The sequence below is a fragment of the Mytilus galloprovincialis genome, chromosome 2, assembly GCF_965363235.1.
Source record: "Mytilus galloprovincialis chromosome 2, xbMytGall1.hap1.1, whole genome shotgun sequence".
Lineage (NCBI taxonomy): Eukaryota > Metazoa > Mollusca > Bivalvia > Mytilida > Mytilidae > Mytilus > Mytilus galloprovincialis.
In genome coordinates this window covers 35,001,576-35,014,572 of record NC_134839.1, presented here as the reverse complement: position 1 = coordinate 35,014,572, position 12,997 = coordinate 35,001,576, and the positions used below count along the sequence as shown (strand labels likewise).

General features: G+C 32.2%; 1 protein-coding gene across 1 annotated transcript in view; it reads right to left on the bottom strand.

The window, feature by feature from the left end:
- Positions 1-1,938: 1,938 nt before the first annotated feature.
- Positions 1,939-12,997, bottom strand: part of LOC143063463 (guanine deaminase-like) — a 37,932-nt gene continuing 26,873 nt past the window's right edge. The window contains exons 9-13 of the mRNA XM_076235634.1: positions 9,012-9,109; positions 6,750-6,817; positions 5,368-5,511; positions 4,784-4,930; positions 1,939-2,262 (exon numbers count right to left, since the gene is read on the bottom strand). Of these exons, the coding sequence (XP_076091749.1) occupies positions 2,201-2,262; positions 4,784-4,930; positions 5,368-5,511; positions 6,750-6,817; positions 9,012-9,109 (519 nt within the window). The 3' untranslated portion in view covers positions 1,939-2,200. The remainder of the gene's footprint in view (positions 2,263-4,783; positions 4,931-5,367; positions 5,512-6,749; positions 6,818-9,011; positions 9,110-12,997) is intronic.

Sequence of the window (12,997 nt, the reverse complement as noted above, 5' to 3'; positions counted from 1 at the left end):
GCTCCTGTGTTGACAAAATCAAGAAAAGCCTTTATTTATAAAGTGATCGATACCGTAGATATAAGAATATCAGTCTGTCACCGAAGGTATCATCAGCTCAGTTACATCGATACTAAAGGATTTATAATCAACCTTTCTGAAATTGTCTTTTTTTTTTAAGAACAAATCACAACCCACCTCTCTGTGGCAAAGTTGAGTATAGATGGCTAAAATGTGTGTTTGATCAAAAAGGTCCGCAACAGTAGGATATTCAATACATACTCAGCCTTGATCGTTCCTGATAAGCAGGAAGGCGTTTTAGTCGCATGAAATTTATCAATTATCGGGAATTGTTTTCAAGTTTAAAAATGAATAAACCATTTAATACATTTCATGCGTCCAAAGCGGTTTCTGTATTTATCCATAAACACTTAACACAAACAAAGAATCGATAAGGGTTCCACAGAATCATTTGCCTCGATTGAAATGGCTGCTGACATTTAAAAAAAAAAGCAATTTTGACTTCTAAAAACTAAGTCAATTTAACAGAAAGATATTGAAATCAAAAACAAATCTTTTGGTTTCTTCACATGCTATTTCTTACTCAATCCTCCATCTGTCGGTAAACATTTTGTTTGAATGGGATGTCATCTCTTAATCATAAAACAAAATCTTCTTTCTAAGCTCACAAATTTCATGAAGGTTAACAAAGTTAATGATTATCATTAACTTTAACCAAACACTATTCCTAACAGTATCTATATTTCCAAAAAAAAATGCCCATTTTGAGGCAACAGAGGGGAAAATTTTGAAAATATTACTGTGGAAACTGAATTTAGATGAAGAACATCTGGTAAAATTCTATGAAAGTTTTACAAAGTTATTGATGTCTTCAAAATATTTGATTTAGACCGCAACTTAATATAAACTACAAAAACAAAACCAACAGTTAGGTCAAAGTATTGATCAGCAAAAAAAACCGAAAACATCAAAAGAATTCAAACTGTTGTTCTGGATACAGTTTTGAATCATATGTATATGACCAAGTTTTATAAAATCCCTGGAATCTTTGGCAAAGTTATTAAATGTAGTGTATACCACTGCATCACGTGTGATATGATATTTATCCACTCTCGGCAGTTAAATTTTCACGTTCAGGTAAGTGATAAATCGAGTTAAAATTAGAGAAATATAAATAACTTAAATGTAGACGTTGCCGACAACGAAATGGAAAATCACTGTGCCACTTCCGCAGGACCCACAAACACATGAAAGTGCAAGATGCATAACTTCTGTGCTACATGACTGAAAGGAATCTTAAAAGAATTATGGTCAGAAATTGGAACTTCAAATTCTTAATTATAAAATTTATCAGCTGAAAACTTAAAAAAGGAAGTAATTAGCCGTCTTAGCTGCAAAGCATTAACTAGCGTTTTAATGATTTACTAGGGAACTAACAGTTAAATAGCAGCGGCATTGACCTTTGCTGGAAATTATAACATGATTATCTTCTTTCGCTATTAAAACAAAGAAATGTTATTATTAAAACAAAACCATATGTAACTTTTGGTCTCATTGTCACTCATACCATATCTTCTTATATATATCTACGTGATATATCTTATTTTTTGGGGGGCTTTTTTGTTTGCTTTTTTAACTGTTTTGAATTCGAGCGTCACTGATGAGTCTTTTGTAGACGAAACGCGCGTCTGGCGTATATATAAAATTTAGTCCTAATATCTATGATGAGTTTATTTAGTTCATTTTCCCGAGAATAAAGAACTCTCTTCAAAGTTGGATTCTAAAAAATTATTGATGTTGAAGTATTTACATGAACCCTATGTAGATAAATGACTACATAATAAACAAAGCTGTCTCGTTGAATCACACTTTGCACAATTTGATTTCAAGAGTTTCATCAATTTCCGTAGATTCTTCACAGCAAAAGATAAACATAAACACAATAACAAATTTTATTCGTTAATTTTGAAGATATTTTGCTGGCATATTTAGAATGGTAACATAGACATAAATATATATTTTCACGAGGTAGTATTCGTAAAACCTGCAGTAAACTTTTGGTGTAGCATAAGAATTAAAACACTTATGTGTATACATCTTCATGTAGTCTGTCTTCACTCTCAGTTTAAGTCTCTAATGCTGTTTGATTTTAGTTTAAGTCTCTAATGCTGTTTGATTTTTCTACAGAAACATTATCATTTCATAACTTTGGTAGAACATCCACACCATCAATATATATCCTTGTAAAATTATGTTCATTACCTAAAACAAATATAAAAGCATTTACTCAAAAGTTTTCATAAATGACTTTACAGTTTTTTTTTTCTAATTGGTTATACACAAAAGGAATCAATTCTTAAATATTTTATATATTCACAATGGGAAAATCATTAGCGGTTAATATAGGATTTGAGAGAGCTTTCTTATTATCAATAGTAATTTCCTAGACAACGTCAATGACAAAGATTTATGACGTTCTCCGTTTTGTTTTTCAGTTTATTTTTTTTAATATTTCTGCTTATAAACGCCAGCAACTGCCATAGTATATAATGTATTTAGTTAAAAAAAAACCAAGAGCATTTAAAAACTTGCACAGACACATAATCAATCAATTATTAACTTTTGATATCAGTTGATACAATGATTTACCTAACTAATCAAGAGGTACTTATTTTCGCGAATTGGGTTTTCCAAACACGTTCGCGGTTATTTATTTCCGCGATTTTATAATTATTGCCTTTCAGTTGAAAGGTTTAATTTAGATTCGCGTGTATTTATTTTCGCGATAATAAACCAACCGCGAAATTCGTCAAAATAAATACACCGCGAACATAAGTACAATTACAGTAGTACTCAAAGCACAACATAGAAAACCGAAGCCTGAGAAACAAGAACCCCACCAAAAAAAGGGTGCTATTTGGTGCTGTTGAAGGGTAAGCAGATCCTTCTCCACATGTGGCATCCGTCGTGTTGCTCATATTAGTACAAACCCGGGAATAAGTCTAGATCGGTCGGTCACATTCGAAGAAAGGGTGACGGGATTGTACATACGACAATTGGGGCATATCCGCTATCATCAGTGAAACGAATACTTCACAACGGTCAACTAACTCGTGATATTATCCGTTGTATGTTCGAACGGATGTTTTCAAGTCTACTACTTGGAACTTTGGGTTTAATAGCTTCATTGTGAGCAGCAATTCTATATTTAAGGAAATCATGATAGGAAATACAAGCCCTGGAATATCGTATTTACTGGGAGAAATATGCGTATACAGGCGGATCTGGAATGTTGCTACATAGAAATAGAAAATTCACGACTGGAAAGTTGAATCCTTTTGTCGCAAAGTTTTGTTTTCGATCGGCTCTCATTGTCGAATTCTAGATGAAGGTCAAGATAAGAGGGAGACCTATCTGTGAACAGTGATTTTCAAATATAAGGTATAATAAGTATTTCTATACGAAACGGTATTCAACACGTGACCTTACAACACTTGACAAGTTAAACATTCGACAGTAATCACTGGTAATGTGTAAATTTATGAAAAACAATTTATATTCAATTAGTTCGTAACACATTGCGTGTTGCTTACATAAAGTTCAAAATAATAAATGAACCATAATTTGATAAACATATTGATATTTTATCATTGTCATCAATAAACCAAACTTCGGTTTGGTTTCCTTCTTCAAAATTTTATATTTTACGATTTCACAAATGGATTTAGGTTTCATTAATGTACAAATATAAACTCGAAGATTTGAATAAGTCAAAACAACCAATGATGGACTGTAAGTCCAGAAGGTAATAATAATCATATCAGGAGCCGTCTGGTGATAAAAAAGTTTAACAAAAAAAGCGTTTTTAAAAAAGGTTCATTCAAAAAAGGGTAAGTGCATAGAAACCAACAAAATCAAACGGTAGACTTTATCAACCATCATAACGAATGGAAAACAGTTCTAATATTCCTGACTTGATACAGGCATTCTCCAAAGATAATGTTCAGTAATTAAGTGGTACCTGAATATGACAAACATTTTAAAATGCCAATTTCTAATACTATGAAGATGTGTCTTTAGATAAAAATGGTTATGCTTCTTGTTATTTTGCGTTAATTATAATAATTTTTTTATCTTTAGTTTTGATTTATAAATGTTTGATATGTGCTTGAGATAGGAATTTGTTTTTTTAAATAAGTTGGCATGACACGGGTTAGGTTCTTCTCATATATTTTATGATAGTATGATACTAAACCCCTTACGGGAGTGATTGTGCCTAATTTTCATATCATAAAAACATAATCTTTCAATCAGTTTAATTAAGGTCCGGAGCTGGCATGTCAGTTAACTGCTAGTAGTCTGTTGTTATTTATATATTATTGTCATTTTGTTAATTTTCTTTTGTTACATCTTCTGACATCGGACTCGGACTTCTCTTGAACTGAATTTTAATGTGCGTATTGTTATGCGTTTCCTTTTCTACATTGGCTAGAGGTACAGGGGAGGGTTGAGATCTCATAAACATGTTTAACCCCGCCCAAGTCAGGGCCAGGGGGCCAGCTGAAGGACGCCTCAGGGTGCGGGAGTTTCTCGCTTCATTGAAGACCCATTGGTGGCCTTCGGCTGTTGTCTGCTCTATGGTCGGGTGGTTGTCGCTTTGACACATTCCCCATTTCCTTTCTCAATTTTATTATAAAATATCAATTTACAGACATGTCTATATATAAGCGTGATAAACCATTTGTAAATGCTAATGTTCTCATTTTTGAATTCATGTTCTTACCTAAATAGATAAATTTCTGAAAAATGTCGTCTTTTGTATCATTCTCAAATATATCAATCTGTGAACCTTCTTTTGTAACGTCAACAGCAAGAGCATCAAATGCCTTTCCTACTTCAAAGTTTCCAACTGTATCGGCAAGATCCAAAACTGAATAAAATTTAAAAAAAAGTGTGTTAGCTACTAATATAAAAAATACTACATACAAATTGAAGCATCATTAGATCAGATAGAACATAAACTTCAGTAGATGACTAACATGTCTATGCATATGTTTTCATTCGTAATTAAGAAAATAAATAAAAGAAGATTACAATTCCGGTATTTGAAAATCAAACAAACATATAAGTCTCTTCACAAGTTATGGGTTTTACTTGATCTTTACTTTTTATATATATATACTTTTTTTATATTTGAGAGTTCTTGGTGAAGGTAAAACTAGAAACTTGAACACATACAATTAAGCCCGTGTTATTTTCAATATCAAACAAACACTGATTTAAAACTCCAAGATATTTTGACATTCATATTTAATATCTCTGTCTTTTCCTGTATACACATGAACAGATGATGAAGATATTTCTTACCTTGTGCCCCTCCTAATGTTGCCATCATGAAAGCTTCTCTGTGAGATATATGGACCTTTTCTGTGTGAATCGCGTGAAAGTTTGACACATGCAAACAACATCTCATGGCATCGTGCATCGACGTGCTGTATCCACCAGAACAATCTACAAAAGGTAACGTGATTGACTGACATACATTGAAACAATACAATTATTCAACGAAATAATTTAATGAAAGGAAAATGACCAGGAAGGGATACAACAGGAATGGCGGAAGAAATCTGAGGGCATGTCTATCAGATTTGTATACTACACAAATGACTTCATATATGTGACAAAAGAGGGGCAAAAGATACCAGAGGGACATTCAAACTCATAGGTCTAAATAAACTGACAACGCCATGACTAAAAATAAAAAAGACAAACAGACAAATAATAGTATACATGACACAACATAGAAAACTAAAGACTAAGCAACACGAACCCCACAAAAAACTGGGGGTGATCTAAGGTGCTCCGGAAGGGTAAGTAGATCCGGCTCCGCATGTGGCACCCGTCGTGTTACTCATATTATTACAATCCCGGTAAATAGTCTAATTCGGTAGGTCACATTCATGAAAAGGGAAGGGGATTGTAGTTATGACGTAATGAACATATCCGATATCATCTGTGAAAGGGTAAATCCATATCGGTCAACCAACTCGTGATGGCGTCGTAAAATTTACGAATTGATGACAACACTTTACAAGATGTTACATTCTCGCATACCCGTAATTCTTCCAACTGATAGAAATATAAGTTATCGCTTGTAACTATCATTTCCATCTGTCCATCAATACAAGTGTCGTTTTAAGATTATTTTTTACATATTCCTGCATTTGACTTTTTCAATATTTCAGACCAGTTTTGTTTTCATTTATTTTTCAATGTTTGTATTATGTTTGTGATTCACAAATATTTTGGTCTAAAGCATAACTGAAGAGACGTGATTTTTTGTTTAAATGCGCATCTTGTGCAGTAAAATAGATACCGCTGATATTATGACTACAACATGACCGATACTTCAGGACTGTAATTCTCCGACAGTATCATTAGCACAGTGGCAAGTTCTTTTGCACTGGCATGCATATTAATTTATTGTTTGTGTGCTGTTATACATTTTTTGAAATTTCATTTGAAATGAAGGAATATATCTCCCTCAAGCAAAGCTTTGCGCTTCATGAACAACTTTGGTTACATCGTAGTTTATTTTGGTTTGATCAGCTCTTAAGCGTGTTATACTATTTTGGATTCACAAATATTGCGATCTCCAACATCAATAGAGAAATAATAATTGTCGTATTGCGCATAAGGTACAGTTATCAACTCATTTGTCATTATAACTAAATAATACTGTTACTCACCAGTTCCTAAACCGACCTTAATACCTTCATCTAACAGTTGTCTAACATCACACGTACCACTTCGAATTCTATTTATAATAAAAACATCATTACGTAAGTATGACTTTATAATAACTCGTCATATACCTCACAATGCCACCGCTAAATTTTCTATTATCATTCTTACAGGCTGACATTAACCCTTGTCTTTGTCTAACCACACTGAGTTCATATCTTCTTTTTTTTTCCTTCAGGAAATTCATAACCACTATAGATACTTTCTTCTTATTCAGTACTTACAAGATATATAAAGTGTCTTTCTTTAACTAAAAAAACTATTAATGAACGTGTCAAATTCCCCAAACAAAGTTAATAATGTAGTCATACAGCTCATAATTGTTAATTTTAGAAACTAATTTTCGAACTCCATTAGGCAAAGATGATATTTATTAGATGATTTATATTATTTTTTCTTTAATGTCCCCTTATGTCATACAGCTTTCTTTAAGTCTTTCAAAAATCTTAAAGATGGTTTCCAATTTTTGGGTTTAATCATTCCTGATGAAAATAAATCCAGAAAGCGCTTCGGAAACATCAAATGTATAAAACTGTTGTCGTTGGACTGTTTATATACCTAATGGTATCGTTCACTCAGCGTTCAATGTTTCAGGACTGACAAGATCTAATGGTATCGCCCATTTAGCGGTCAAGGTTTCAGGACTGACAAGATTTGTCAATGACTTTTTTAAAATATTCTCGATTGTCCCAACTCCATCATTCAAAACTTAAAATTTGCTTGTTTATTCTTTGTTTTGCCCTTTTGCTCAAATAGCTTCTAACGTATTCAAGCATACAAAGTTTTTTGTGTATAGGTTCAAATGAAGCCGACTACGAATGCGGGAATTTCTCGTTGTGTTGGAGACCCACTGTTTAGCGTCGGTTGTTTTCTGTCCTTCTGGTCAGGTTGTTGTCTCTTTGGCATATTTTCCATTTCCATTCTCAATTTTTGGCATGCCACAATCCCAGGTTCAACCCACCATTTTTTTCTTTTAAAAAATGTCCTGTACCAAGTCGGAAATATGGCCATTGTTTTATTATGGATCGTTTCTGTGTGTGTTACATTTTAACGTTGTGTTTCCGTTGTGTCGTTTGTTTTCTCTTATATTTGAGTGTGAATTCACATTCCTATAGGACGTGTCACGGTACTTTTCTATCCCATATTCATGTATTTGGTTTTGATGTTATATTTGTTATTCTCGTCGGATTTTGTCTAATGCTTAGTCCGTTTCTGTGTGTGCTACATTTTAATGTTGTGTCGTTGTTGTCCTCTTATATTTAATGCGTTTCCCTCAGTTTAAGTTTATTACCCCCATTTTTTTTCCCATCGATTTACGATTTTTTGATAAGCAGTATACTACTGTTGCCTTTATTTATTTTAAATTTATCTTAAGTAAATAAAGTAAATGCATCTATGTATCGTCGGTTTGGCAAAAGCTGGGTTTAAGCTACCGTTATTTCAATTCTTACCATTAAAAAAAGGAGAATATATAAAAAGGTACCATCATAATGAAAATGTCATATAAAAACCAACATGACCATTAAAACAATGAAAAACAACGAAAGACAAACATATTTAAAAACAAAAAGGCAAAACTATCTATGCGTCTATACTTAAGTGTCAAAATGAACAAAGTCATGCTTCTATGTTTAAGTGTCCAAATTAAATGTTAATGAACTCTTTTTGCTAATCATTATTAATACGATGATCCTATATACGATTATGTCTGTCAATATAAATATTTTGGAGTTACTGGAAATTACATTGTTTAGAGCTACAAACCAATAACTTAGCTTACTTTAATACGATGTGTTAGAATTAGGACAATTGACAGAGGGTACTTATGATGTGTTAAAATTAAGACAATGGACATAGGGTATTTACGATGTGTTAGAATTAGGACAATGGACATAGGTTACTTACGATGTGTTAGAATTAGGACACTGCGAATTACCAACAATAGGGTACTTACGAAGTGTTAGAATTAGGACAATGTGTCACGGAATAGAAGTTCCTTTATAATATAAGTTCCAAAAGGAAAAAATATTCTGGAATATTATTTCCACAGGAATAAATATAACAGTATATGTTCCTAACGGAATAAATGGTATATGATATTTGTTCCAACAGAAATAGATATTATGACAATGTTTATAACACAGTTTCCATTGAAACTTCTGTTAGGTGGAACAAATATACGTTGACAAATGGACATAGGTACTTACGATGTGTTAGAATTAGGACAATGTGAGATACCACATTCACGATCTTTCACTATTTTCCTCTCTTCTGTTGTTAAATAGATACCATGTGCTAAAACTGTCTACAATAAAAAATTACCAAACAAAGGTGAAATTAAATGTTTTCCAGTGATCAAAAATATTCAAAACTCATATTAAAATTAGACACGTGCGAAACGCTTTTATTTGCCAACTTCGTCATTACTATTTTGTTGACATGAATTATTGATATGGTCATAATTATAACCTTTTGAGTTTTTGAAATACTAAGCTTTTCTGCCTAAGGAATAGATTACATTAGCTGTATTTGGCAAACAATTTTAGTCATATTTTGTCCTCAATGCTCTTTAACTTCGTACATTTTTTATCGTTTTTAATTTTTTTTTCATTCGAGCGTTAATGGTGGGTCTTTTGAAGACTTTTTTGAAGAAAATTTCAATCCTTTAATCGATGATGGGTTTATTAACAACCACTGGGTCAATACCGCTGCTGGTAGAGTTTTTATTCCCCGAGGATATCACCAGTTCAGTAATCAGCACGTCTGTGTTGACATGAATTATTGATATGGTCATAATTACATAATAACCTGTTTTCAAATCTTTGAAACTCGGGAATTGTTTTGCCTCAAAGTTTTTCAACTACGTACTTCATTTGGCATTTTTAACTATTTTTTTCTTCGAGCTTCAATTATGAGTCTTTTGTAGACCAGACGAGCGTCTAGCGCAAATACAAAATTTCAATCCTGGTATCGATGATGAATTCATTACTATTTGTTTTATTGCATTTTTATAACGGTCTTTCTATTTTGAATTTCCTATGCAGTTCTGTATTTTTGTTATTTAACTTTTTTCAAGTAAAATGGGTCAAACCCCCTTTGGTATAATGTTAAACCGGCAAAGTCTGTTAATTCGATTTTGTAAAAAGATATCAGAAAACTTATCACAGATAACAGGATAAACATTTAGAAAATGCGTCAGACAAAAAGACTCATCAGTGACGCTCGTTTCAAAAACAAAAAAGATAACAAGCGCAAATTATGATTATGACGAAACGGTGCGCAATTGCTTTAAAATGGATGGCACATCGGGAAAATAAAGGCAACACACTCTTCAACTTTGTACTTGTTTGGCTTTATAAATGTTTTGATATGAGCGTCACTGATGAGTCTTATGTAGACGAAACGCGCGTCTGGCGTACAAAATTATAATCCTGGTACCTTTGATAACTATATAGGAAAACAATGGCAATATTTAGGATACAAAGAAGCTCTTTTCCACTAGTTTACAGCAGGCATACAATGAGAGATAACTAGACATGAAGAAGTACAGATAGAAGCTACGTGCATTACAGAATAATCAATAAGGTACATCCCACCCAAAAAGGGAATAATGCACAGAACTGAAATAAGAAGTAAATAGATATGTCCATGTACTTAGTATTTAATAAAGAGACAGACTAATGTCTGTATAGCTCATCTGGTGAAAACATATACTTAGTTTGCTGTGTGGACGACTGTTATGTAAACATACTAAAGTTACTCTTTGCGTTGCTCTTAATGTTACCAAAACTTCAAAAAACAGAAATGCTAACCATTTAAATGGTTGTGACATCTTTGAGTTTGACTGTCCCTCTTGTATCATTTGTCCCTGTTAAGGCAGATAAAGCTTAAAATGCTGATAATTTTTGTGGTTAATTCTTTAAACCTTACTACTACTAAAGTTTTCAAAGTAATAGCCAAAATTGCAAACAAATATGAAAATATGTCTATTGTAAGGGCAAATTTTCAAAAAAAGGTTTTCAAAGGCTATATGTTGAAGACCGTACTTTGACCTATAATAGTTTGCTTTTGCAGGTTGTGACTTTGATGGAGACTTGTCTCATTGGCACTCATACCACATCTCCTTACATCTATTTGTACTGAATTTGTAATTCAATAGATTTTGCCGTGCTGATCAATTTTGGGAATTATATTCTTCCAATACAAGAAGAATCCATGTGCTTGTAAGCATTGAAGGATAAAGGTACCATAAACTTCTCAATGTGAAGTAAAATTATATATTGCATTGTATAACGCATTAGTTGTACAATGTAGTGGATTCAAATAGAATTCTAAACAAAGAAAGATAACTCTTATTTTTTAAAGATGAATTTAACAATGAAATCATTTATATTTTTATCATTAAAAGTTATGGTATACCATCAATTTTCATTACTTGAATATCTGAGCATATATTTCATTGATACATTTCTGGAAATAGTCATAGATAGGATGTAAAGAATCTTTTGATCAATGAACTATATTTTGTGTATATCAAAGGAAGAAATTTATAAAGCTTGGAAGATTTAGATAAGAAGTCAGTATCGTATGGTTTTGTTTGTGTTTCATATTACCTTAACCCCAAAACGGCAATAAAAGGTTTTTCAAGTGCAATTACTACAAAATAGGTAGAAGACTTTTTTTCTCCAATTTTCAGGGTAGATAAATCCTTTTGTGCTGATCCTAATTGTAATTTACATCTTTTAATTAGCCCAATAGATTTTTTCGACGATAACAGTTGATATGTTATGGGCATTAACCCCAATACGAGTACTAGTAGTTATATTTATATCAAATTTTCAGGATATATACATATTGTCATGCAGATTGTATAGTTTTGAAACAATGATAAAGAAATTCAAAATAGTAAAAATTCAATTTTTTAGGGGAAATAACTTCAAATCAAGTGGGTTTATTTTCCAAAAATTTCAGAATAGATAGAATTAACGTCATGTGCTGACAATTTCGTATACGCATCAGTTTTTCTCTAAATTGCGGAGTTTTAGAAATATATTTCATAATCTTTACTTTCGACCCCTATGTTCTAAATTTAGACAAAGTGGGCTTCTTGATTGATCACTCTGGACAAACACTTTCATATACTAGGAAACAGACAAACATTGACACGTTCCCCATTTCCATTCTCAATTTTATTGGTTCCATTGAATCCATTGAGCAGCTTGAGAGGAGATTTTTAAAGAAAACAATACAGATGACTCAAAGTGATTGTAAAGTTCACAAGGTGAGCTAAAAAGTGCAACACTGACAACAAGTTATAGAAAAGGTGATTACATAAAGAACAGGGCTGCATTTTATTTTATTACATACAACCCTGAAAGGAATTATTTATATAAAAAAACGATTTTATTAAAAACTTGCATAAAATGTTACATACAGATAATACTGTCAATATAAGATAAAAACATGTCATATATGTAATAGTATTTGTATAATGGAAATACTTACCCTTAACAAGCCTGTATGGTCATATACATCAAAATAATGATTAGAAAACATGTAACCAATCCATGCTACTCGTAACTTACTGTGAGTTTGAATTTACAAGATGAAATTTCATCGTTTGCTGATTTGATATATCGGTATTTACAACGGACGATTTTTTACAATAAACAAAATTTGTATGATTTTAAACAGTACAAAAAACAATCTTTTAATATGCTATGATACCCGAAACCGATATTTAGGAATACATTGATATGTGAATTTCTGAGATAATCCTACGCTATAATTATATGTTATGACGGACGTGTTTCGTGGATACGGCTTACTATCATAACCGGCACAATATTCTCCAATTAATTCTTAAAACTTTTTTTAACAGATTAAGAATTTTACCTTTTTAGGACGTGGCAAAATAAGTGTGCAAGATTCTTTAATGGCGTCATCGATTTTAGATGGATTACAATTTTTAAACGAACATCAAGGCTTGATTGGAGCTAATAAATCTTTCTTAAAAGATTGATCAATTTGATAATGAACTTCTTCGTTCCTCATTTTTGATGTCTAGTGACAGTCATGTTCAATTCAGATTTATCGAAAGGAAGAATAGCTCTACAAGTTTGGACGGTAGGACAATAGTTATGTCGATTCATTTAATTTTCATTCCACCTTCTTTTCTTGTCCCGGTACTCAC